The 27,460-nt window shown below is 37.6% G+C and overlaps 1 protein-coding gene across 2 annotated transcripts in view; it reads left to right on the forward strand.

Annotated features, from left to right (window-relative positions):
* The window catches only part of shdb (Src homology 2 domain containing transforming protein D, b), a 65,930-nt gene extending 46,871 nt beyond the window's left edge, over positions 1 to 19,059 (forward strand). The window contains exons 5-8 of one of the 2 annotated variants that reach the window (XM_056448070.1): positions 2,371 to 2,448; positions 4,518 to 4,683; positions 8,853 to 8,972; positions 18,115 to 19,059. In XM_056448070.1, coding sequence (XP_056304045.1) covers positions 2,371 to 2,448; positions 4,518 to 4,683; positions 8,853 to 8,972; positions 18,115 to 18,301 — 551 coding nt within the window. In that variant the 3' untranslated portion in view covers positions 18,302 to 19,059. The remainder of the gene's footprint in view (positions 1 to 2,370; positions 2,449 to 4,517; positions 4,684 to 8,852; positions 8,973 to 18,114) is intronic. The other variant, XM_056448071.1, reaches the window with a different exon arrangement.
* Positions 19,060 to 27,460: the final 8,401 nt, after the last annotated feature.

Genomic DNA, 27,460 nt, shown 5'->3' on the forward strand with positions numbered 1-27,460 from the left:
AGTTTATGCAATAATATATGATAATATATCATTTGAGTAGAAATATAGAGCCACCAGTGTGCCTTAAATGTGTCTAGAGATGTAACATTATAAATTTCATATCACGATTATAGTGTCTAAATTTATTATTGTTAGGGCTGCACGATATTGGAAAAATCTGATATTGCTTTATTTTTCTGGGATAAATCTTGCGATATGACATATAAGCCCTTTTCACATATACAGACCTTTCTAGAAATTTACCGGCAATTTTCCAGAAGGGTCTGTATGTGTGAACCTGTAAATTCGTTCCGGCTATTTTCCGGAAAGAGAAGTTGAAACATTACCAGTAATTTGCCGGAATACTGCACTGTGTGAACGCAGAAGGAAAATTGACAGAAAGATCATGTTCACGATTAGAACCCGCTGACGTGACATGTCTCAAGCCAATCAGAACATTCAGATGCATTAACATCCGCTCTGTTTATAAAGCCGTATAATATTATTCCAGACACCTTTAACTGCTAGATGTTAATCAGAGAAAGTTTCTATGTTCCTTCTTAATGCCAACTGTGTAAAAAGTTATCAATAAAATTCTTATGATAAACCGTTGTTGACGCATGTGCACGTGAAGCTGCCGGTGGGCGCCAGCACACACATATTATGTACATTTCAACATGGGAAAGTGTTCCTCTATATGTTTTCATCGAAGTTGTTCACAATACTTATCCATGCACAGAGATTGTAATGTAGTCAAATGTTTACAAATACAAGCGCAGCCGTTTAGAGGTCATTTCTCGTTAATGATGTCAGAATTTACCGGTATTTTGGAATGGATGTGTGAACGGTCTCTTCCGGAAAATTTCCGTAACGTCCTTGACAGTGTGAAGCCGTTTCACCAGTCAAGCCGTTCCGGACATTTTCCGGATATTTACAGGTATCACTGTGTGAAAGGGGCTAAAGTTTCACAAGATATATGAATAGCCCAGTTTTTCTGTGGATTTAACAGTATTCAGGTTAAAAAAAAAAAGAATAATCACAATGAAAATTCTTAAATAAAAAAAAGAAATAAAATTCTCAAATCAAGTAAAATACTGTTTTGTTTTCAACTTTACGAGAAATAAGGCAAAATTAAGAGTCCTCAAATCAAACGAAATAATCTGCCAGTGGTGTAAGTAAAATCTTGTTTCCGCTTTATAATGTAGATATTTGGACTAGAAACAAGACAAAAATTCTTAGTAAGAAAAACGTTCTTTTTTTGTTGCATAAATTGGATACAAAACCCGTAATAAATACAATTCTTTAGCTCCTGGTCAATTGTAATCCAGACTGAACTTTGCAGATCTTGCGATGTGACTGTTGCAGATGCGCATATTTCGATATCGATGCTGAAACTATATATTGTGCAGCCCTAATTGTTTTTCTTTTTTTTCTTTTTACATGGTTTTGTTAAAATGAGCTTATAATGTTCAAGAATAACTGTCTGACACACACACACACACACACACACACACACACACACACTTAAGTCAGTTTTGTATCTAAAAATGAACAAATAACAAATAAATTAGCAGCTTTATGCAATTTTGTGGTTCTGTGCATTTTGGATTTGTTTACTTTTGTTTGTATTATTTCATGTACATAGTTGGTTGTTGTTGTAGGAACATTAGACTGTCTTATTCAAGGGATTGTTTGTTAAATCTGCACTTGGAAATCTACCTCACAGGCATCCATGTTTACCTTGTTTTTCACAAAATTGCATAAAGCTGCTTCATAAAAGGGTTGTGCGATTTGACAAAAATTATCTAATTGCCACTTTTCTGACTGATATTGTGATTTAATTTGTGTTTTTAATTTTATAAAGTCAGCTTTCAGCTTTCAGACCAGAAATCTCAATAGTGTGCAGCATTATTATTTCATACGTTAAATGATAGAAATACAAACTACTTTGACTGTATGTTTAAATATTTATTTATAAATCGTTTATACAAACATTCATTTACATAACAGCTAATTGCAATGTTACAGGATTTACCGGTTTCAAAAAATCGCGATAATCAATCATGGTTTTAACGATGTTGAAAATTTTAACCTGTAGTATTAACCGTCATAAATTTTACAGGGGTTTATTTTGTCACTGGTAATGGTGACAACACTAAATGTGTCACAATGACCTCTATTTGAGTGCATGTTTATTTATGTGTGTTGCTAATGAGATTTATGAGATTGAAATGGTAATTAGATGTCGAGTCAGCTCTCACATCGCATTTCCTGCCTCATAAGTAATGCGTGAAGGCTGACGTCGCTGGATTGTGTCTCTCTTCTTCTGTTATCTCTGTTTCCCGCCGTCTTATGCTGTTTTCATCATTCACTCTCTCCTCGCCGGCGTAGATATGAAAGATCTGAGCGAGCTGCCATGGCCTCCTCCGGTCGGGCAGCTGGAGGAGGAGCCCATCTGTGGCGAGCAAGGTGAACTTTGACCCGTCCTCTCCGTTTCTGCCGCTCCAGTGTCCCGCATCTGTTAAGCTCGCTGTTGAGTCACTGCACTGCTCGGAAAAAAAACCTCCCGTTTGCTTCCCATTTGATTTGAAACACTCCCACTCAGTGCTGCTCTCATCACAGGAGCATGTGATGAATGCATGAGGTCAGTTCTGTCCTGCAGGCTTGCTTTTACTGGGGATGCACCCAAATTACAGTTCAAGCTTTCACCAGCTTTGCTGTGATTACACTGTAGTTGAATGTTAAAATTACAAGTGTTCATTAATTGCTATACAGCTCAATTTAACTGAGCATAAATAATAGATGAACATTTTACACAAAGTTTCTATTATTCATGTAGAATTGCTAATATTAATAAAAATTTATATTACTGTTAGTGAAAATTGTACAAATGGTAAAAACACTATCAATTGCCAACATCTAAGCTAAAATGTAAAAGGAAATAAAAATTGATTCATGTTAAATCTATAAATAATGCATTTTAGTATATATATAATACTAGATATTACATACAGATAAATTCATATGCAATAACCAATAAATGGCTGAGATTGATTCTAAAATAATTTCTCTAAATAAATTAAAAGTCTAAAAACTTAACAATATTCAGTTTGAGGTTTGTGAATGATTACATTGAAGATTTCTTTTAAAGAGGGCATCAGAGGATTAGATAATGTCAAATCCATGAAATGAGCATGTCGAATGAAGTGCCTAGCAGTAAATATACTTGATAAATCACTAACCGATATAATGCTGAAACATCGCAAATCACTGTTTTCATCTATGATGGTAGTTTTAGATTATGTGTGGCAAAAATAATCCAAATGTAAAAATAAAACGAGGTAAGAGCATGTGGAGTTAATCTGTATTTTAAATAACAGTGTTAAAATAATTAAAACAATAGACATCAATTTGACCACCCCTATTGTGGTTCACACCATTGTGAATGCATAATCGCGCCAGTCAGTCCATGCGAGAAAAAAAGTCATTCAGCAGTCTGAAACCGGCAGATTTAAAGCACCGATAGACACAGTAAGAAAAAAAACATGTTTTCTCATAAAATATGTGTTTGTTTCTACATAATGCCTAAAAGTAACGTGAAATTGGACTCATTGTTTGCATAGTCTGTCCTAAAGTAAGCCAAAATAGCTAATCAGAATACACTAAATAGCCTATACCAAAAACACTGAAAACTTAAATACATTTTATGAATAAATTGGATGTAATTTAAATAAACACATACATTTGATTCACTGAAGCATGTATTACACAAACAAACATTACCAAACAGTTGACCGCCCCATACCCCCCCAGTCCCCCCCCCCCCCCCCCCCCAATTGTCAATGTATATTTCGCACACTGCCGATAAACTGTAAGGTGCTGGCTATTTATGCTTAAGTTTTCTTACCTGATGGCAAATTCTTATTGGGGTCAGCAGTGATCATCTAAATGCAGGAGAGTAAAATATGAATTAAAATACTAACCGATAACTTTAATAAACAAAATAATAGTAATGTACTAACAATGGGCAAACCCCAGCTGGATACTGGAAAATTGTACACAAGTTTCTACACTTGATACCGAATTTAAATTGTGTTTAGCAAAGATAATCCATATGTAAAAATATGAGAAACAATCACATAGAATTAAATATCTAATGATAAATCACTGATATATACCAATAAATACCAATAAAATACCGATAAAATAGTGATAAATTGTGCATCCCTAGTTTTTTCCCTTGGATTGATTTGTTTAAACCAAACTTCACTTCCCCTCTGGATCAGCTGATGTCTTTCACATTATATTATTTGGCTCTGAACTCTATGTTTGCTTTATAAACATCCCAATTTAATTTCCTACAATCCTACTGTGTGTTTTTTATTTTTATTTGTCTCTGCCTTGGTTTAGTTTTCGTCTGCTCTGCTTAACCACCATTTTGTAACCTGTATTATAACTGGGCAAAATTTCAATCTCTTTTCTACTGCTCTTTGACATTGCAGTAAGTCTTTCTCCCTCCGTCTCTCTGTGTCCCGCAGTGCAGTTTGAGGGTGCCGAGTGGGATCGTTCCTGTTCTCCCACTGAACGCCTGAGGTGCCCCAGGGCTCCACCGACCACAGGCAGCATGAAGCTCCGCAAGCCCAGCGATCCTCATTCCATGATTGGGGAGAGAGTGGATCCCTCCCTGCCCCTGGAGAAACAAGTGTACGTCCAACAACCCACCACAAACCATTAGAGCTTTCAACATGAACGCAAGCTAAACCATTAGAGCTTTCAACATGAACGCAAGCTAAAAAATGCTATTCCATAAGAAATGTTATTTGGTGAAGTTCCAGACCTGTATTTACTTCTGTTGAACTTTTTGGTTCATGTAGTGAAAGTCAATGGAGTTCAAATCATTCAATAGAAAAGTCATACCGGTTTGGAAGGAGAGTATAAGTGTTTTGTCATTTAAAAGTGCCATAGAGTGCATTGATCTAATATGGTAAATTGTTCTCTGATATCTAAATATTGTATATAGTATCAGCGGTTTTAAAAAACAGTCTTAAATTTCTTACATTTCAAAAACTAAATTTTAGGCCTAAAAAAAGTCTTAAATTCACTGAAATATTGTGGTGTGGGTCCTAAATCAATTTAAACAGGCCTTATTTTTCCTATGTCCATGTAAAGCTACCCAATTGGGCTAATACCTGTCCAATCACATAACATTCTATCTCCAAAGGTTTTAACAAATGTTTTTTTATTAACTCTATTTACAAATATAATTATCTTCTTTACAATAATATATGTTTTTAATGTTTTTTTTTAATGTTTTAACTCGGCTATTAGAAAAAATCCTTAGTGTTTGTAATTTTAATTCATAGTGGTCTGTAAAAGGTCTTAAATTTGACTTGATGAAACCTGTAGAAACTGTGCTGTAGTAGGTAGCTTAGGTAAGTTCAAATACTCTAAAGAAAAGGTTTTATATGCTCATTTATACACACAGTAATTACCTCCAGAATGGAAAGCTCTCTTTTGACCATATTTGGAAGGATTGTGAATATAAGTGAGCTCTGCTCTGACGCTCCACAGCTTCTAAGTGCCTGCTTTTTCTGTCAAGTTAGGTATACTCTGAAATACACACATGCAAAAAAATCATTCTTCAATTGTCAAAATATATTTTAACAGTTTGAGTAGATGATTTAAGTCTTTTCAACTGAAGAGGTTTATTTTATTTGAGCCAGTGAGCTATCTTTATTGGCTTAATGTCCAGAAAGATAAACACTTCTACACTTCTAAATTTTGGCCAGGATGCCAGGGTTAACCTCCTACTTTTTTCTTTTTCCTACTTTTTAACGACCATAGAGAGTCAGGACCTCGAATCCAAAAGTCGTGGCTCACTGAGAAGTATAGAGTCCCCTTCACTATACTGGGGCGTTAGGACTCACACAGACCACAGGTTGAGCGCCCCCTGCTGGTCTTACTAACACCACTTCTGACAGCAACCTAGCTTTCCCATGTGGTCTCCCATCCAGGTACTGACCGGGCACAGTCCTGCTTGGCTTCAGTGAGCGACCAATTGAGGAATTGCAGAGAGCTAGCCGCTGGCTAAAACAAAAGTATTGAATAAAATGTTGCATTTAAAAATGTTCAATTCAGTTTTATACTACATAAGACGTCTATAGAAATTGTTTAAGCAGCATAAATTTGACATGTGCAGAAGCAGTTCAAAGATATTATGATATAAACAGAACTATGTATTTCAAAATCATCTATCATAAAAAACTACTTTCATATGTAGTCTTTGATAAACATAGAATAACTGAAATCTGGACTTTACTAGAACAATGTTAAGCTGCTTTGACACAATCTACATTGTGAAAAGCGCTATATAAATAAACATGAATTGAATTGAATTACATAATAGTAATCATACCTTTCTTACAAGCAGTGCCTCGTTAAGGGCTGTTAATACCATGGAATTGTGCATCTGGCAACACAAAACTGCAGAACCATGTTCGGAAACTGAATAATATGCATTCTAATGGTAGCAAATAAAATTACCAGTAGTGGGGGTGAAAAACAAGTTAAAGCAGGCAGAAACAAAACACTATTTTTATGCTATCAAAGTAACCTATTTTGCTCCTCAGTTGTATTGTAGATAAGATATAGATTCAATTTATATCAAGAATTTATATCAACCTCTGCAGAAAGGGATGAGTTTTATGACGTTTATCTGCATCCTTTTACTCCAGGAAAAAAATCACAGTACGAGCAGAGAGATATGACACTAAGCATAAACATGGATTAAACCCTTATACTCACTAGTTTACATGTGCTTGTTTCCTCATTACAAACATACATGGTAAATTTCACAATATACAAGTTAAACTAACAAAAGATACGTCTAAACCAGGGGTGGGCAAACTCGGTCCTGGAGGGCCGGTGTCCTGCACAGTTTAGCTCCAACTCTTATCAAACACACCTGCTTATAGATAATTAGTGATCTTGGAGACACTGATTAGCATGTTCAGGTGTGTTTGATTAGAGTTGAAGCTAAACTATGCAGGACACCGGCCCTCCAGGACCGAGTTTGCCCACCCCTGGTCTAAACAGAACTTATGCCTCTGCGGGGGGTGCTGAATACATTTACAATCCTTATATCATGCGTTTTGTATTATGATGCACTATGAATACTTTTGTCATGCATGACTGCCTGCTTAACAAAGCTGCTTCTTTTTAGTCTCTCTGCATCTTCTTTTTCAAAATATGAGTCTCACATATTCATAATAAGAGTCGCACAATATTTTGTTTGATAAAAGCTTATACTTAAAGATTAGCAGAAAAAAAATCATTGTTGTAATCTCACTAGGAAATGTTGTAGCCAATCAAACACAGCCCTAGGGCGTGTTTATTACTGATACTATGTGGATCGTCAAGAGTTTTTTTTGTTCTGATTGTTTTAGGATTTACATGAGAATGAGGAAACAACAGTGTTTGAGGCTCACGATATTTCCATGAACTGAACTCTTATTATTCAGCTATGCTTATGTATATCCTGGCTATGTATATGTATATCCTAATTTTTTCATTCTATGGCACCTTTAAGACAAAATAATATCTTGATGGTCTCGCAGTGCTAAGTCTCACATCTTACCTAGGGTGTTATTATTTTATGAGTATGAGAATATTATGAGTATGAGAATGATTTATGGCATGGTGTGCATGGTTAGGCCATTAGAAAGCGCAGTCAAGTGAGTCCAAAATATTGCTGCAGATTTGTCAGCTGTTGAGAAAACAAAATTCCCCAAACACATCACCCTCAGACGACAGCTGAGGTCTCATGAGGAACACGACACGGCTCACTCGCTAAATATTTACAGGTGCCATGTCAGACATGTTTGTGGTATTGATTCTTGCACAAGTCATTTTGCTTTTCAGTACTGCTTTTTGCCCTCGTGGCCTGTTGGAATTAAATAAGTTGTTTTGTTACTGTACTTCTGTGTATTGACTGCTTTTGTTATGATTTGCGGTATATTTAGCTTTTCTACAATGTATGTTTCCATGTCTTGAGCAGCTTTATTTGATGAGTGAATAATACTAGAATAATTGGGCCATTTTTGTTTAGTTTTTTGCGTCACTGTAATAAATATTTTGGATATTTTTGTTTTCAAAATTCAATGTTTAGTCAATGTGCTACTTGACATTTCTTTGTAATTATTTGTGAAATTTACTAACAAAATCTGAAAATCTGATTAAAAACAAATAAAAAATAAAAATTATTCAGTTCAAATTAAGTTAATCTGGAGTTTTTTTTGGGGTAGGCTTAATATTTAAGTTAAAAAGTAAATATAAAATACCAATTGTGTTTTTATTATTGTGATTTGTTGTTTTTTTTAGTTAAACTAAATAAATAATAAATGTAAAAAATAACTATGTAGTAAAGAAAGCAGCATGAAAGCATTTTATTTTGCTGTACAATTGTCAATACTATTTGTTTTATTTTAAATTAATTAATTAAAATTTTTAAAACAAAATTTGTTTTATGATTATTCGTGTAGTTTTCTTCAAAAAAATAAACTTTTAACAATGTGAAACTTGCCATTAAAATAATTCACATTGTTAAAAAAAGTGTATACAACTAGATTTTTCGAGTTTTGACAGAATACAATATGTGGTTAAGAAATAACTACATTTGTTTTTTTCCCCAATTCCATTGGTCCAACCGGGCCATTACCAAAAATGCTTAGTGTTTAGCCCCAATAAAGTCTAAAATATCATTCATAATGGTCTTAAAAAGACTTAAATTTGGCTTGATGAAACCTGCTGAAACTCTGCACACTGGTCATGAAATCATTTGTTGTTGTTGTGTGACATCACCTGTTGTGTTTCAGATGGTATCATGGCTCCCTATCTCGCTCGGAGGCCGAGTCTCTGTTGACCCTCTGTAAGGAGTGCAGTTATTTGGTGCGAAACAGCGAGACCAGTCGTCTGGACTATTCGCTCTCGCTGAGGTACAGACCCACTCCTTTCTTTTCATTTCTCTGCTCCCTCCATTACCGGTAAATGAAGTGAGCAAATCTCCTCCCTATTACCCCATTCGAGCTAATCGTCTTGCGTTTTGCTTCATTTGTGTCTAGTTGTCTGGATCTTAGTTGTTTTTTCACTAATTTTTTTCCCACCCCTTAGGTATTTCAAAGTAATTGTATTTTGTTTGTTTATGAATGCATGGCTGCATATGAATAAAGAATAATAAAGGAGTACGAAGTAAACGTTTCAAGGAAATTGCTGAATATTTAAAATAATTTATTAGGATTAGCAAAAATGTAATAATACTATTTTTTAAAATCCTATTTATATAATAATATTTAGTTATTATCTCACTAAATGTTTACTTATAATTTTACTAATATCCCTAAAATGACCAATTTTGCAGCCCATGTGTCAGATTTGATACATGAATGAATAATAAACAAAACTCTTCATCAGTAGCATTATAAAAATTGTTAAAATTAACAGTTTCAGCAATCAATAACGAACAAAGCCTTTTTCAAATAGGCTTTAGCTAAAAGTGAATTGCGATTCTGTCAAATGATGTATAAAGCGGCTTACATACATTGGGAGAAGTGCAGCATTGTGCTGTGTCTGACAACACAAGTTATTGCACATCGAATAAGCACTTTCTATATGTGAATATAAAGTTATTCAATATAAAACAATGAAGATTTTGTGGAATAAATTAGAACACTGTCGGAAATTTGCTGCACTTAAAAAAATTTCATGGTTCTCAATTTTGTGCCACTTGCTTGATTTTGCGTTAAAGGTGCAGTATGTAAGTTTGACACCCAGTGGTTGAACTAGGTATTGCATTCCTGGTTCAAAACAAATGCAAGTGCAGTTTGCCAGATTAAGGATCAGCAGGAGCATCTGACAATCGAATATATATAAAAGAATTGATATATTAGAAACGGCTTCTATTTCTTGCAGCTGAACAACAGAAAACTGACAATGATCAGCTCAGGTACACCTTATGTGCTTTATTCGGTGTTAAATGCTAAATATGTTTGAATGCCATTTTACGTGACATTTATTGCCATACTACTGAAAGCAGCAGCTAAAAAATATAATAAACCCTTTGAAGTTGAACTTTACAACTGTGACTCAAAACCAACACATATCAGTGATTCAACATGTACATTTAGTAATGTTAAAGAGGTTTAATATTTATTAATTAGATTATAATCCTTACCATTTCGTTGGAGTGCAGTAAGTGCACTATTCTGTGCTTCTGATTGACTGTATTTAAATTTCTGTCATATTTTGTCTGGTGCAAACAGCCAAATTGCTTATCACTGCAAATCTAGTCACGTAGCGTTTTGTTAGGACTCCTGGTTACAATGTAACCTGCTCACCTTATGTTTACGCACGTAATAATTACATTTGCTAATTAATAACCTGATGTGGAACTCTGAATCTGCATCTTTTTTCGGAGTCCGCTACTGTCCACCGGAGGTTGCATTTCTGTCACGAATGCATAATGAGAGCCTTTCTGAATAAATGAATGAAATTTGTGGTTTTCCAACAAGGCAACCCAGAGTGCTGAAATATAATTGGCTAAACTGGCACTGGGTGGGTTAAAAGAACCTGAACAAAGACAGCCATTCCGGCACAGAAGGCACATTTTCAAAGCAGAATAACTGACCTCAGCATTGTTTTTCAGATAAACAAGAATGTTCACTTGGCATGTTTCTTAAATATCTGCAAACATATTATGTTTTTATGCTTTAGACGAGTCAAAAACTTACATACAGCACCTTTAAATTCAGCATTGCAGAATCGCTAAATTCCAGAGGTATACAAGAGTTTTACACGAAAATCAAGGAATTTGACATTTTGGTTAGAGTGTTGTATTATTTATTTTGTAATAATAATTTCCAACAATCTCCCGATGGGTTTCCTCCAGGTGCTCTGGTTTTCCCCACAAGTCCAAAGATATGCGCTATAGGTGAATTGGGTAAGCTAAATTGTCCGTAGTGAATGACAGTTTATGGGTGTTTCCCAGTGATGGGTTGCAGCTGGAAGGGCATCCGCTGTGTAAAACATGTGCTGGATAAGTTGGCGGTTCATTCCACTGTGGCCACCCCGGATTAATAAAGGGACCAAGCCGAAAAGAAAATGAATGAATTTCCAACAATGTGGAGTCGTTGTCTGCTCCCCTTTTTCTTAAATTACGTATTCATACACCATTTGATCTCAAATATTAAATGATTAGATTTTTCTATTGTTTTACTCTTTCATCGTTCTGATTATTGTCTCAGTTTTTTATTTAATTTTCTCCCCAGCCTCAAAAACGGCCCTGCCTCATTTGCACACTGATGTGCTTTTCGATAGGCTATCAGCTAGAACGATAGTGCTTATCTGGTCAAATCTCGCAGCTCTAATTACTGTCTTGATCCAGAGCCCCTGCTCCCCTCCTCTTTCTTCTTTCTCTTTTATTCTCCCCGAGCTGTAATCAGCCAGGTGAACAGCTCTTCAGTTCACAAAGCTCCTCCTGCTGCCTTTAATGAATATGAATGACCTGCAGAAATCCGCAGCAGTAGCGGGAGGCCTTTCGCACACCTGAACACACTCCGTAATCACATACGCCTTATATTACAAGAGCACACTTCATAAGTTTTGGGCAAAAACACTCCAGAATGTGTTCAACAACATGAATCATGTTGCTAGGGTGTTCTTGGTGGTTGCTAGGGAGTTTTAGGTGGCCTTTTACACAGTTGATCGCACTCAGTAATCGCACATGGCATACAGTATACTGCAAGCATACACTTAAGTATTAGTAAAAACACTCCAGAACACGTTCAACTGCATGAATCATATTGCTAGGATGTTCAGGATAGTTCTGGGTAGTTGCTAGGGAGTTCTACACACAAATCTCACAATTCACACATTCAGTAAACCCACACTTCCTGTATTGCAAACACAACACAACAAGTTTTGGGCAAAAACACTCTGGAACGTGTTCAACAACATGAATCCTGTTGCTACGGTCTTTTGAGTAGTTGCTAGGATGTTCTTGGTGGCTTCTAGGGAGTTTTATGTGGCCTTTTACACAGTTAAATACACTCAGCAATCGCACACGCCATACACTGCAAGCATATACTTTTAAGTATTGTTAAAAACACTCCAGAACATGTTCAACTACATGAATCGTGTTGCTAGGATGTTCAGGATAGTTGTGGGTAGTTGCTAGGGAGTTCTACACACAAATTTCACATTTCACACACTCAGTAAACACATTTGTCTTGTATTGCAAACACACATTTCATAAGTCATGGGCAAAAGCACTTCAGGCCACCTTGCTACAATATTTGTTAAGCGCATTTGAGCATCACATATTATTTGCACATTTATTGAATGGAAATTTTTCTGATTCGCGTATGCAAATTCGTCTTTACAGCAATGTGCGTGCAGTCGATGGCTCCAATTACATTGGGAAATCCGCGATCACTGCAAATTACACTTTAATGTTTGGCTGTTCAACTGCATGGTATGGAAACCTTATATACCTGCTAGACATGCGGATGATCTCATCCCATACAGCTGCCATTGCACGGCTCAAAGATACTTTGTAGTGTGCAATTTAACATAATTGCCTCTAGGAGTCGCCAATGGAAATAAAACAAACACACACAAGAAATGCACGTACGCCAGACATGAAGTTGGCGTGGACCAACGCACATTCTCACGTTCATTTCTTTGTTAGTAAATCTAAATGTGAGCATGAAATCTGGCGTACGCAGCGTTGATGCATGAGGCCCCAGGTGTTCGGAGTGGTTGTTAGGATTTCTTTGTATTCTGTGTGGTGGTTATGGGTGTTCTGGGTAGTTGTTAGGAAGGTTTTGGTGGATGTATACACCCTTGAACACACCCCAAAATGACACACTCTTGAAGTTTTGTGCAATCCCACATGTGAAATCATGGGCAAAAATATGACGTGTTCATGACGTTCAACATCATGAAACAACTTGGTATCACGGTTAGGGGAGTTAGATGAAATGAGTGAATGTTAGGGATTGTTGGAATGTTAGGGATTAGTGGAATGTAAATGGAATTTGAGGGTGTTTTGATTAGTACATCAAGAGTTTGGGTGTTTTTTAAAAATCGTCAACAAGTTTTGGATAATTGCTAAGGAGTTCCAACTAATTGGCAGGGAGTTTTGGGTGTTTGTTAGGGAGTTTGTTTAGTATCTAGTGAATTCTATTTGTCCTCTAACACACCCGAACACACTTAATAATCAATCACACCTTATTTTGCAAGAGCATACTTCATAAGTCACATGCAGAAACACTCCAGAACATGTTCAGCAACAAATCAGATTTGAACAAGCCCCATTCAGACTGCATTTGTATGACAGCTGTGGGAATGAATGAACAGCGCTGTCTGATGTCATAATGGGGGATGCCAACCGCCTCAGAGGTCTGATCTAAATCAAAGTGACACCGGCTCAACGTCGAGAGCTTACAACGAGCCTCCATTAAGATTCACAGGCTTTATTTTGAGCCCAGAACCTTCTATAAGTGACATTGTTTGTCACATACCTGGTAGATAATACCTTTCTGGAGATGACACACTCTGTGAACACGTTAAGTCTTGAATTTTAATGCACTGCTTCAGAGGTTGTTTGATTTTGAAAAGGGCCTCCTTGTTTCATTCATGGTTAAGGTGAACTGTACTTTACAGTACAATGACAGCTTAAAACTAAGCAATTACTTCCTGTTTCTATACATAGAAATCCAGCAGTTTGGACCTAGCTGTCTTAAAGGGGAGGTTGAGAAAAATGTTTACACAAGGCCACATTTAAGTTATGATATTCTTTTAACCATTAGATTGTCCTTCTTGTTGTGCTTATCGTGTTATCTCGTGCTAAATTAAGCTTTCAAGTTGCAATAGCATAATTGGGAAATAACATTGGTTAGTTTGCAAGTACTATGGTTCAGTGATGCTTTAGTACCACAGGTGTATACGGTACGTATGATACATCACTTTATCATTATTATAGCTAAACATATTTTGGTTTTTACTGGCTTATGTAATTTCTGCTTTTGATAAAGTATTTGTTTTGAATCAGGGAAATGCATAAAACATTCTGGTAGGTGGGTCTCCAAGAGTGTAGCGAAGAAACATTGTTCTCTGGGTTTTTTTGGTTGGTGGTTAGGTGGTATTAGGCCCAACCCTAATTCTACCATTTAGCCCAGGGGTCACCAATCTCGGTCCTGGAGGGCCGGTGTCCCTGCGGGTTTTAGCTCCAACTTCCCTCAACACACCTGCCTGGGTGTTTCAAGTATACGTAGTAAGACCTTGATTAGCTTGTTCAGGTGTGCTTGATTAGGGTTGGAGCTAAAATCTGTAGGACTCCGGCCCTCCAGGAACAAGTTTGGTGACCTTTGATTTAGCCCTTCTCCTTATCCTTCGTTTTGCGTGTTCACGTGAAGGGGTAGGGGTGTCCCAATTCTTTTTAGATTGGAGGCGTTAGACTAAGGGGATAGGCTGGATAGCCCTTGAAACAGAGATTTTTCAGGACCACTCTCGAAACCAAGGAGTTAGAAAATTTCCCATAATACACCATCTACAATGTTGTTTTTGATGAATCGGTAAATGCCACGGTGTAAATGCACTGTACAGTTACGATGTTACTGCCACATTTTATCGTTATTAGGGCTGCAACAACGAATCGATTAAAGTCGATTGCTAAAATCGTTGGCAACGAACTTCATAATTGATTCATCGTGTTGCGCATCGTGGAAATATTTGATTATTTATAAAAATTTTAGTTGAGCGCGGAGCAGATTAAAAGCCTCTCACTCGCGCACCAATGCCAGCAGAGTTCAGCATCTCATAGACAGGACAGAAAATCAGCGGAGGTAACGTTAGAGGAAAGATTCATGGCGAGGAAGGGAGCAACAGCAGGGTAAATCACTACAGAATACTACTTTTGTTCCGTTTTGAAGTGAAGAACGTAATGTCCCTGGTTCTTGGTGTTTACTTATTATCCAGTTTGACAAGCATGATGTAAAACAATTCAAACTAAGTTTTGGCATTGGCTGGTGCTGAACCAGAGAAAGACGTGTCATATTATCACAATTATGCAATGTTGTTAACCACCCAATGCTTAATTGATGTTTTAGACATGTAAATACACAAGTACTTACAATACATTTAGAGTTTGTAAAACACACAAGAAAGTCTATGGAAGTCAAACAATACATTCAAAAATAATTTGCCGATGTGTATTATTCATCAGATACACATAGTGAAAGTAACAATAAAGTTCAATCTATTCTTCTCCCCGCTGGCCAGCCACTTGCTTGCATGCATTTTGGGAGTAACTGGTGAATTTACGTGCTGAATCCTGTGTGTTTTGCTTTTATGAATAAGCCAAATGCACACTGCAAGTAAACATGGCGACACCCATCTAACGTTATAGATCAAGATAATTTTTGTAAATTGGAATATCGGGTAGTTAATGACATGATGAATAAGCATGTGAACTGTAAGGATAATTTACAGTTTTAACCCAATGAATGAGCAGTCTGTCAGATGAAGAAGAGCCAGAGTCAGAGATTCAAATAAATAAATAAAGTTTACTGAAGATAGTTTGCAGTTTCATCAGCAGAAGCCAGCTTCAACACTCGCAATGAGTTACTGGGTCGCTCTGCTTACAATTACAAATCAATAATAATTATACTCTCACATAACGTCATTAACTGCGTCACACATACAGGTGTTCTAACCTGATTGGTTAAAACAGATAGACTAGGAAAATTTCCATGTGGGTGCATGCATACAATTCTAAACAATATCTCAAGCATATAAACGTCAAACATCCACTAGGCTGTTTAGAGCTGACCCCAGACCTGTGAAACGGATCCACAATCAAATAGAACACACACACTTAAAGTACAATCTGTTTCTTACCCAAGGCTGAGTGTCCTCTCAGCCGTCTTTATCAAAATTTGTTAAAAACTGGTATAATCTACATTCAGGCAGTTATATCCTTACTACACAAAGTCTATCTTGAATAAAAAGTAGAATCACTTTAAAAGATTTAACTGTAAAAATAGCTAAATCACTTTAGACATTTTAGATAGTATTAACTCATAGAAATGACAATAGAAACAGTTGCTTCCAGTCCTCAGCCCTTCAGTTCCACTCAAGGTCTCAGTGACTTCTGACCTAGTTTGGCGGCTCCTGAAAATAGTTACAAAGAGACAGGCAAATGCACTGAACATTCTTATATTAAGCAACTTTATTCATTATTCAATAATAATTTTTAATAAAAATAATGAGAAACAGGATGATGAGAAAAAGATAAACGTTGATCCCTGCTGAGTCTGATTGGAAGTTAGAAATCCGAATCCTTCAGAATAATTTGTATTAAAATGGAAAATAATAAAAGAGATTCATCTGTCATATGTTGCTATTGTGGCTGCGGTGTGTCACGTGACAAACATGACGGTTCGCCACGAAAACATTAAGGGTGAACATTGTAAAATAATGATCGCTTAACAAAACTCATTCCCGGGGCCAGATAGAATCTTTAAAACTCACCAGTGAAAGAGTTAACAGAAGTAAAGCAGCAGTAGTATAGTTGCTTAGCACTTTGCATTGCAAGACTAAAGACACGTTTTTATTCACTTGCCTTTTTTGGACCATTCATTTTTCCATCTGTAGTCAAGTATAGCTACACTGCTTTTCAAAGCTTTTCTTACTTAGTGATTTTGTCTCGTTTCAGGGTGCAAATATGTAAAAAGTCTTAAATCAAGACTAGACAAGAAAAATGGCATGAGAAAATTAAGTGATGCTTAAAACTTCTGTTTCAGATTATATGTCATTAAGATTATTTTTCTTACGCCACTGGCAAATAATTTAGCGTGTTTTAAGATAACAGTCACTTAATTTTGAGATGTTTTTTTTAGAAAACAAGACATAATTTCTTATGCTATTTCATGTGTCTAGTATGTATCTTGATTTAAGATTTTTTAAAGATATTTCGATTGAAAACAGGACAAAATTATTAAGTTAGTATTATTATTGAAACAGCTCAGACACGTTCAAGGACAACATGTGTGTGTGCACTTTCTAAAGATTTTAGTTCTGTTTTTGAAGAAAGGGTTGGAAATGAATGCTTTTATTTTTTATCCGATTCATCGAAAAAATAATCGACAGATTAATCAAATATTAAAATAATCGTTAGTTGCAACCTTTATCATTATTATAACATTATATCGTTGGCTTCAGTGATTTCCTGAAGATAAATACCAAAAAAATAACCAGCTGGAATAACTAGAGCAGTGGCCATCATTGATCTCATTTGAAGCAAGTGATCGCGATGACATATGACGACGTGTACAGGTATTGTAGTGCTGTCTCATTTCTTAGGGGTAAATTTTGAAGTCATTTCTTTTCACACTCGCACACAAAAATAGAATTGGGATTGAGCCTTAGTCTTTAAAAGCAAGACCACAAGATCTGGACTTTTATGCATTATTTATTAGTCAGGGACTGCCCAAGAAGCCTCCTGACTGACATGTTATGCAGCCAATCACAATTTGCCTTGTTCAGGGTCAACCTACAATAACAGACTGGTGTGCAATAAATTAAGGATTCATTCAAGATCATCAGTGGTCAAGAGTAATTACCTTGAACTTCACATGCTTTTGAAGATTCAGCTTTTAGTTGACCTTGAAAATTACACATCGTTAGTTGTAATCACAACTGTTTTCTTCTTCCATTAGGAGGTTTGGGTGCTTCTAGACAGGCTGTTAAAGAATGGCAAACATCTTTCAGAAATCCTGTAGAATTTAACATGTTTTTCATTTTGTATGCCTTATCATTAGTCAATCAGCCAACAGTCCTTGGCCGTGATGTCTGGGTCTTTGACTACGGTGTACCAGTTGGTTGCTATGGAATTCTATGTGGTTGCTAGGGTGTTGCATACCCTATCCAAAATTTCCCATCCCCTTATTCTCAGTGATATCTCCAAATATGGCTTGGTTCTCTCCTTCATTGTCTTTGTGTTGGCAGTTGCATTTTCAGGCTTATTTTGTTGCTCATTATGCCTGAAGATTAATGGCTGTTTTGTTTGTTCTTTTTCAGGAGCTGCCAGGGTTTCATGCATATGAAGTTCAGCCAGTGCAAAGACGGCCGCTATATCCTTGGCCAGAACAGCCCTCCATTTGAGACCATTCCTGAAGTGATTCACTATTACACCACACACAAACTCCCCATCAAAGGAGCCGAACACTTGTCCCTGCTATTCCCTGTGTTGGTTCAGACTCTCTGATTGGTCAAGAGCACTGCAGTCCTTATCACCATTGGTGAAAGTCATTCTTGGATAAACATTCAACAAATTCAGCATCTACTTTTGGGTCCTACTTGTTTTTGATTGTAAAACGGCATCTGGCTGAGGATGTCAACCTTTTAGAATGGACATGTCAGATCAAGTTACAGTTTGATCTGTTCACGTTGAATTTCACATTCTTGTTAATAACACTTTTTCCATTTCACCAAACGACCTTTCTGTGAACCGTACCAGACCTGGTGGCAGCCAGACCTGTTGCTTGTCTTCAGTCATCTGCCTGTGTTGTTCTCCATTGGGATGGTAGATTAGCCGTCGCTAATGTTTATTGATCGATTAGCAGCCCCTTAGTATGAGCAGACGGGTCTCCTCTCTTTTATAGCTGCTGTAAAACACATTTTCACTCAGACGTTTATGACTATTATCCTCTCTTTTAAATTTGTAAAGCCTTTTGGTTCTACGGAGACCCTTGAGACGACACATGAATGTTGTTTGGTTCACTTAAGACAGTAGTCCTCAGAAAATCATGTTAATACTTGTGTTGTTGTTTGACCTTACCTTTTAATGTTGAGGAGAGTAGCTGAAACCAGCTCAAAATGTGAGTGTTGACTTATGATCACATGCAGAGTTGTTCTTCTAACTGGTACGTTAGGTCACAGAGAGAGGGTAAGAGGCTGAAAATGTGTTTCTTTAGCTGCTGTTTTAAACTGATGTTGTATAATAAACTATCTTGAGAGAGAGAATATTTCTATTCTTATGTTTATCAAATCAAATCTGGATGCTAAGGTTTTCTTGGTGGTAGACAAGCAAGTTCTAATTCTAGGTTTTAGATGTTTTTTTTTCTTGGGACCTAGTCAATACATAGTCTCCGTAATGGACTGCTCACTAAAGGTGCTTTCACACTTGGTCCAAATACCTGGTCCGAACCCAAGTTCGATTGTCCCCCCTCGCCCGGGTCTTTTTTCTGAACCCCAGGATGCCTGCATCATCAAGCTGCTGTTTTGTGTACAGCTGTTTCTATGTGACAGCCACGAAAGCAAAGCACCAAAATGGAGCCGTATGCATATCATAGCCGTTCTGCTTTTACAGAATCTTTTGGTTTTGTTACCAAAACCAAAATTCAGAGAGGTACTTGTGTCTATCTACTGCAAATGTTGCAGACATTATCACTGTTTTCAATGGGTCAATCCCACTTGTCACCAAGGTAGGTGATACAGACAAACAGGCACGAATGAAAGTTATAAAAACTAAAGACTGTTGTACAGTAGGCGGTTCACTTCCGTTATTTGGTACGATTGCATTCATGTCAGAAGTGAACCGTAGTAGAGTTCGCACAAGCTGTACCCCAGACCACCTCTTTCAGGCAGACTCTGGTACGGTTCACTGTTGCGCACCTGAGTTCAAAAGACAGTTTTGCACACTAGATAAACGTACCATACTCTGACGTAGGCCTGCACGATTAATCTGAAAAAAGATTGCGATCTTGATTCGACCCTACACGATCTTAATTCAGCTTTTCTGCGATTCAGCCAATTATATTTTCAAGGTCAGGAAAGTAGTGTAAACGTGGTCACAAGTCTTCACAGCAACATGGACACCTCCAAATGGCTTTAAAAGTGTCACATACTGTGTTTAAAAGGTATAATTCACCCAAAAATATCATTTCCGTCTTAATGTAATGATGTGTTCGTGGCTGCGAAATCACACATGAGCTGACGCACTGTTTGTTTACTACCGAGAGGACATGCGCGCGTGCCTGCTAATGATGTCTACTTTAGTGAACAGAACCTGCATAGGCTGTAAATAACATCTAATAAAGTTGTAAATAATGTTCAGCTTGTTGCACAGAGCGATCGTTCGAGAGCCCGCACGGGATGTATGATGTGTGTTTTTCTCACAGTGACGGCAGCCATGAGCTGCACTTGGAAGTGATAGTGAAACTGGCTCGCACATCACTTAAACGATCGTATCGCATTTTTGAGTTATGATTACGACAAATATTTATTATGTTTTTTCTTTCATAGCAAACACATAGTGTTGTGCATAAAAACAAATGTTTACGGGGTCAGTATAACTACTCTGGCTTACATAACATTGAATATAATGCAGGATGGAATCTAATGATGACAAATGTTTCATTTTACCAGTGAAAAAAATGGTCTATTAACGTTGTCATTGACAGATTGCAAGCATATGTCTCAAACATAATAATTAAACTTCAGAAATATGAATAGTTGTATTCTTATGCAATCACTGTACTGTGAATATAAAACCAGGACATATTTAATGTCCATTTAAGTTCACCATTCCAAGTCTATACACAATTAAGCATTTTTACCAACAGTAGATCTACACATAGGTCTAATATTATTGTTGTAGTTTTACCATATGCTTGTGAAATAACAATAATAATAGCCCACTCATATTAACCTTTATTTTACATCTACAGAACCGGGAGAAAATCGTGATCCTGATCTTAAGCCAAAAAAATTGGGATTCTCAATTTAGCCAGAATCGTGGAGCCAGAAGCCTACTCTGACGTCAAACGAACCTGAGTGCGACCCAAAAGTGCTAGTGTGAATGCACCCTCAATATGTCTCAAGACCCTCTTTCAGTGTTTTTTTCCAGACAATCTTCTTTTTATCTTCCAGACAATCAAAAATCAGATCACTTAAAAACGATTGCCAGCAGATAGTAAATCCCGCAAATCCTTGGACTGTAGTTAGCCATATTGATACTGTATCAAGCACCAGTAATCAGTTTAATTGCTGTAGCTTTCCATGCGTATTACGTTAATAGCTTCGCATTGTCTATTATCAAGAGACAGAGAAGATGGTGTTGAGATTGACAGAAAGATACGCTAATGGTTACTACATGTTTTATCCTGGGAACACATGCCATGCACCAAAAGATAGCAAAGATTGAATGTTAAGCAAGAGTGTGAACATTACGCTTTTCCCATTGCAACCCAATAGAGGACCGTCTTCCTAAATCAAGAGATGGCGTTTGTGTGTTCGTGTGTGTGCGCTTCCTCATTATCTCTGTTCTGCCGAAGCGAAGCATTCGGGGATTGCTTTCATTACACTGCCAAATGAAATGGCGAAGAATGATTACTGGTGTGACGGGCAGAGAAGGTGGTTCAGATCACTCCTCGTCCCTCCAACTTCAGTAAGGAAGACGGTGAGATGAAATCAGCCAGAAATTAGGGGTTGTTTGCAAGCACATTTCTTTAAAGCAGTACGATTTATGTGCTTTGAGATGTCTATCACAATTTAAGATCTCCCTCACTAGTGTGCGTATTTGGCAGCAGATGATAATCCATCAGATGCGCTCACTGAAAAGACACCTGTGGTCCGAGTGGAGCCAGGAATTTCACACTCAAACTGCACCAATCACGACCAAGCCCAAAACTTGGTATCCTAAAGCGGATGGCATCCAATAGCTTCTGCGTAGGCTACTGGTACAGATTGTTCCCAGCTGCTCTGACACACATCCAGGCATGTCCACATGTGTGTCTCGAGCGCCCCGTATCACATTGTCTGAGACAGACACATTAATCTCCCTCAGACATTCCACAAACAGGCGCACACTTACTCTCAGAGGGAAAGCCGTTTCGACAGGTGTGTCTGCTAGACTGTAACCAGAGATCGGTCAAAATTTAAACAGCTGAAAGGGGGGGCTCATCTACCATGTCAATACCTCAAAAGCCCTATGACGTCTCCTTCACAATACACGCTGTGCTAATTCTTCTAGTAATTAGGCTCTTACTAGTCATGGAATAATTAGGTCTTACAAAGAGAGGCATTTCTCAGCCGCAAGCTCAGACAAAAGCAGAGCACTGAAAAGGGGGCCCAGATGTGCACCAAAGGGTGGAAAAAAATCAAGAGTGTTCATGAAGACTACCATCCTTATCACATTACTGGGCTCAAATAAGGTGTCATATGGATTTCATTACGGTGAGGACTGGCAACTTAGACCATCTGTGAATTTACTGACATCTGACCTTTGAACCCGTCCTTATGGGCAGCTGGCCCTAATAAAGACCTCATCCTGGAGAGCTTATCTCCTAAAGCCCAGTCAGATGCAGTTTGCATATGGCTGCAGCTGAAGGCTATTGTAATTGACTGAAAAAGACAGGGATCTGGGGGAGGACTCAGTGTATCCTCTGTTCTAGCTCAGAGGATAAGGTTAGATGATCCACAAAAGTCCAAGTCTCAGGATAGTTATTAGGGTGTCCATACGATGTGATTAAACTAACTGCTCCTGGTTGAATCTTTCTGGTCCTGAACCATGATTTTTATCAAATATATCCTAGGCAAAATTTACCCCTAAAATCAAGGGGGCAAGGGATCTTGCAAACTTTAGAGGTTACTTAAGTAAAGCCCTGCTCACACTGTGTGATTTCAGTCACGTTTTGGTCGTTTGAAGCAAATTGGGGAAATCCTAAAGTATTTCTGTGATCCTACACCAAAATCTGTGGTCTTTGATCATTGGTTTGACATGTTCACCTAAAGCTGATTAATGGCCGTTGCGATCAAATTTTCTTCTGATAAGTTCTGGCAGTGTCAAGATTTCAGACACTTTCCTGCAGTGACTTCGACTATTATGATGAGTGTCGATAGAAGGCAAAAGGCATGCTATGAGCAAAGTTTCCTCTACTAATTGTTCATGTTTGTTTTGAGGTATAATTTCAGAAAGCAGGTTACTGTTAGTGTCATGGATAGATGCCGTCAAACTTTGGATGAGTTTTCTTGCGTGTCTGTGTTTGGAAGACCTAATTGTCATTCAGTTTAAAATTATGAAAACTGAGATCTTACAGTGTGACCTGGGGATCGTGTTCATGCAGTCTGACAAGCTACAATTGTATAGGATTATTAAAAATCACATCGAGCTGGGCTTAAGCTGTATACCAAATGGTCTGTTTTCACTGAGTGGTAAGGCATGGTATGGTTCGGTTCGGTTTGGTACGCTTTTCTGGCCATTTCCATTGTCAAAGGGTACCTCAAAGTGAACCGTACCGTACCACTTTTTGGGTATTTTTTGCAAAAAGTACCTAGCACAACAATAGAGTACCAAAACTGCCATTTAACTATTATTTTCTAACAGAGGTTACATGTGCTGGTGAAGATTAAAGACACAGATGAGAGGTTTGCACTGACTGTAGGCTGTATGTTGCATGTTGTTTTTGAAGCCAAATAAGGACTAAATGTATGTTGTCTGTAGTTTTTCTGTAATTGGTAATCGGAGACTGTAAGGGTCTGTATGTGTTCATATATGCTATTTTATATAATTGCAGAGGTTACAGTAGGCTATTTCGCACTGTCATTGATCTGCAGTTATAAGCAAATCATGTTCATAGAAATGTTAGTAGTGAACATTTAGACACAAGCATTTATGTGTATAAAGCATCTGTTTTGTGAGAGGTGCTTCTCATATGATGTGAACACCATGCCCACCAAAAGTGTATCATTGGTACCCTTTTAGCAGTGGAAATACAAACCTGATAAAGGTGACCCGTACAGTACCACTCAGTGGAAATGGACCATTAGGATCTCACTCGTGGCGAATTGCATAAAAACACTGTTGACTAGTTTGTAGATTGTTGTCCCTTCACCTCAGCTCTTCTGGACAACCACGATGCTGCAGAGTTTAGTGACAACACACTTACCTGGAAGTTTCTTTTGACGCTGAAACCATTGATCCGCTGATTTTGATGGGTGTTATTAGGATTGAAGCTAAACTCTGCACAATCAATCTGTAAGCAATGTGTGAGGGTCAATGGGGTGAAGCCATCTGTGCGTTCTAACAATATGGGAGTACCTCAAGGGTCTGTTCTTGGCCCATTGTTGTTTACAATGTACTTAAATGATCTTCCAGATTGCTGCCCAGGGGTTAACTGCCAGTTATATGCAGATAACACAGTCATCTATGTGTCTGCTAAAACACCTTGCCGGGCAGGTGAGCAGCTGACCCAGGCTTTACAACATATTTCAAGATGACTTGAGCTGTCTCATTTAACGCTAAATGTCAAAAGAAAAAAAAAAATCAGTTTCTATGTGCTTCTCTATAAGAAATAGGCCTGAAAGGGATAAATTTGAGGTGCTGAATTAAGTTATTAAAGAAGTGAATGAATTTTAGTGTCTTGCCATAACTCTAGACATTAATTTAAATTTGATAGTCATGTTAAAAACATAAGAAGGCTAAGCCAAGTCTAAACTGTTTTCATTTTATTAGAAGATCTTAAACATATCTAACTGCAATATTAGACATGCACACAATGATATTCTCTCACTTGATGTATTGCATTACATCATGGTCACAAGCTTCTTTAACTACATTGAAACCTTTTGACTCCATATAAACAAGCAGTTGAACCGATGGACTTAAAGCCTATGCGATGACATCATTGTGATGTTTTATGTAAACAAAACCCTTTTTAGTTTTAATAGTTTTATTAAATTTAATTATCTTAAATTGGTGTTTAAATGTTTAAATAATCATGTTTCAATGCTGTTTTCTGATCTAATCAGTAGGCATCAGACCTCTCAGAGTCACACGAGTAACTGCTAATGGTGACTGTCTAGTGTCACATTGTAAGACCTCATCTGGTCAATCTCTATTCCATGTTAAGGGAGCCAAATTTTGGAATGATTTACCGGTTAGCCTGAAATTAGAAAGTAAAAAGTTTTTAGTAGTGTTCTTAAAAAGTGGTTAAAAACAAAACAGCAGTGTTTGCACAAATAGTTTACTGTTAGTTTGTTGGATCCTGCCGCCTTTGCTTTTGCCATCAGTAATTTTATGTAAAGAATTATAATGTTGTGTATATGCATTTATTATATTTTCATTTTTGTCAAGCCTCCTATGGACAGGTGTTGAGAATTAGCAAGTCTGGTAAAACACTTAAACAAATGCATTTGATTGTCCAGTGTAATTGTGAGGTCCGTGTAAAATACATAAATAATTATGAGCCTCATTTATCCTGCTTTTGCTTGCCCTGGAGTAGTTCCCTAGGGTACACCATTTTACCTTACCTTGTATTGTGCTAATATTCACTCCTTAAGGGTTGAAGTGTAGACAAGCTAGGGTTCTTGCATTGCTTCTGAGAGTAAAAAACAAGGATGTATTTTAGTATTCCACTATAACATAACTAACTTCAACTATCAAATTATTTGGGCATCCCTTCATTGGCACTCGTCTGGCAAATAATTTGACTGGGCTCATGGCACACAACATATCGCCAAAGTCTTTCGATATTATTGAAGCATCTTATCCTCGGTTTTATATCCAATTTGGATCAGTATTTGGATTTGAGGCAAGGGTGTTGGATCCTGACTTGCACTAATAAGTGGTAGCAAATGATACCAACAGTTGGCTAAATGTTCTCATCCTCATGTCGTTCCAAACCTGTATGGGTTTTGCACAAAATATGATACTCTGACAGGGATCCACTGTTATTTTGGACTTCATTGACTTGCATTGTTTTGACCACCAACATAAATCTCCGTTTGTGCTTTCCAAATAAACCAAGGCATACAGATTTGGAAAGAAATTCTCCTTTAAGACCAAGATTTTAGATAATGATGAGTGTTCTACACCAAACCTGATCTCTCTGATTAAGCCTGATCTTGGGCTAATGAGTTATCCAATTACAAACCGTGACCAGAAATGCACCGACAGCACCACTAGATCTTCAAGAACTTGATCCTAGCACATTTTCCATGCAACACACATGTACACAAACACCTTCTACCTCAGTCAACCCTTGAAAGCTTGTTAAAAGTGACCTCTGGTCCCCGTATGGGAGAAAATCAATTGAGTGCTCTTGCATTGGCTCATCCTGAGTCGTTGGTCCAGATGGAGGCATTGTTCACACCGAGTGCTGGGCCAAGCAATGTGCCAGTCTGATGTATTCAGCCACAGAGACTCCCTTCAGTTCTGACAAGCACACAGACAAATGAATATTCTCAATAGTGGCCATCCACAATGGCTCAGTGGTCCACGCTTTGATCCATTGTGGCAAAGAGCCATTCATTATGTGAGGTGCAGAGGCATATTGTGTGTGGCAAGTGTGTAATGCCTCATGTTAAAGGATTAATGTCCTCTATGTGGCATGTGCTTACTTCAAAGGCTTTGTTATAAGGCTTATCGCCGTGTGTTGTCTCTTTGCTCAAGGTTAAGCATCGTAGAATCACACTTGGCTGTCATTGCTGTTTCTTGATGTTCATTCTTGATGGCGCTTCAATCATTTGGTGTGAAGTCTCTTCACAAAGGGATTCTGCAATACTGATTGACTTTCGGCAATTTCGTTTCGTAATTTCGGCCATTTTGTGTCGAAAGATACAAATTTTTAATAGGATTCATTTTCTGGCCTCATAAATGAGTATAACATTCAATTTTCTCCCTCAACCTGACTGCAAAGTTCACTGTCTACAGCTTAGGATGGTAAATTGCTTGAAATGTCACACTTGTCAAATGCTATAAAAACCTTTCTTCTACAAAATGTCACTTGCTCTCACAATATTCTCAACGTGAACAGAAACCATACCTGCCAACATTTGTCTCTGAAAATCCAGGAGGCTAGGAGGAGGAGGAGGGGGAGGGGGTATGAGAGGAGGTGTCTGAATAACACAGCTGAAAACCAGGTTAGTAACTCTGTACCGTGGTGTTAGTAACTGTACTATGGAATGGGATTCGGACGGCCGCTATACCAAACTTGGTGACCTGGGGGGTGTTACAGACTGGACCAAATAGCTCAGGACGTGGGGGGAGGTGAAATTATGGGAGTTTTCCGGGAGAAATAATAAAACGGGAGGGTGGCGGGACTGGAGATGAGTCTGAAATATGGGAAACTCCTGGGGAAAACGGGAGTGTTGGAAGGAAATCCACATTGAACCAACCTCCTCAACGCAAGAACCTATATGACTAAGCAGTCTCTGCCTTTATGTGATTTAATAAAGTATGACTATCCTGCAATATGTAGAATTTAAGGTTCAGAACTTTTTCGTAAACATATATTTGATGCATTGTGTCAACTTATGTTGTTAAAGCATTCATAGTTTTAATGTTTGTGTTACTTTCAGAAAAGGTGTGCAGTTTTTCCACATAATCAACATTACACCATAACAGCATAACTTGTATTGAACC

Source organism: Danio aesculapii, chromosome 22 (assembly GCF_903798145.1).
Source record: "Danio aesculapii chromosome 22, fDanAes4.1, whole genome shotgun sequence".
NCBI classification, from domain to species: domain Eukaryota; kingdom Metazoa; phylum Chordata; class Actinopteri; order Cypriniformes; family Danionidae; genus Danio; species Danio aesculapii.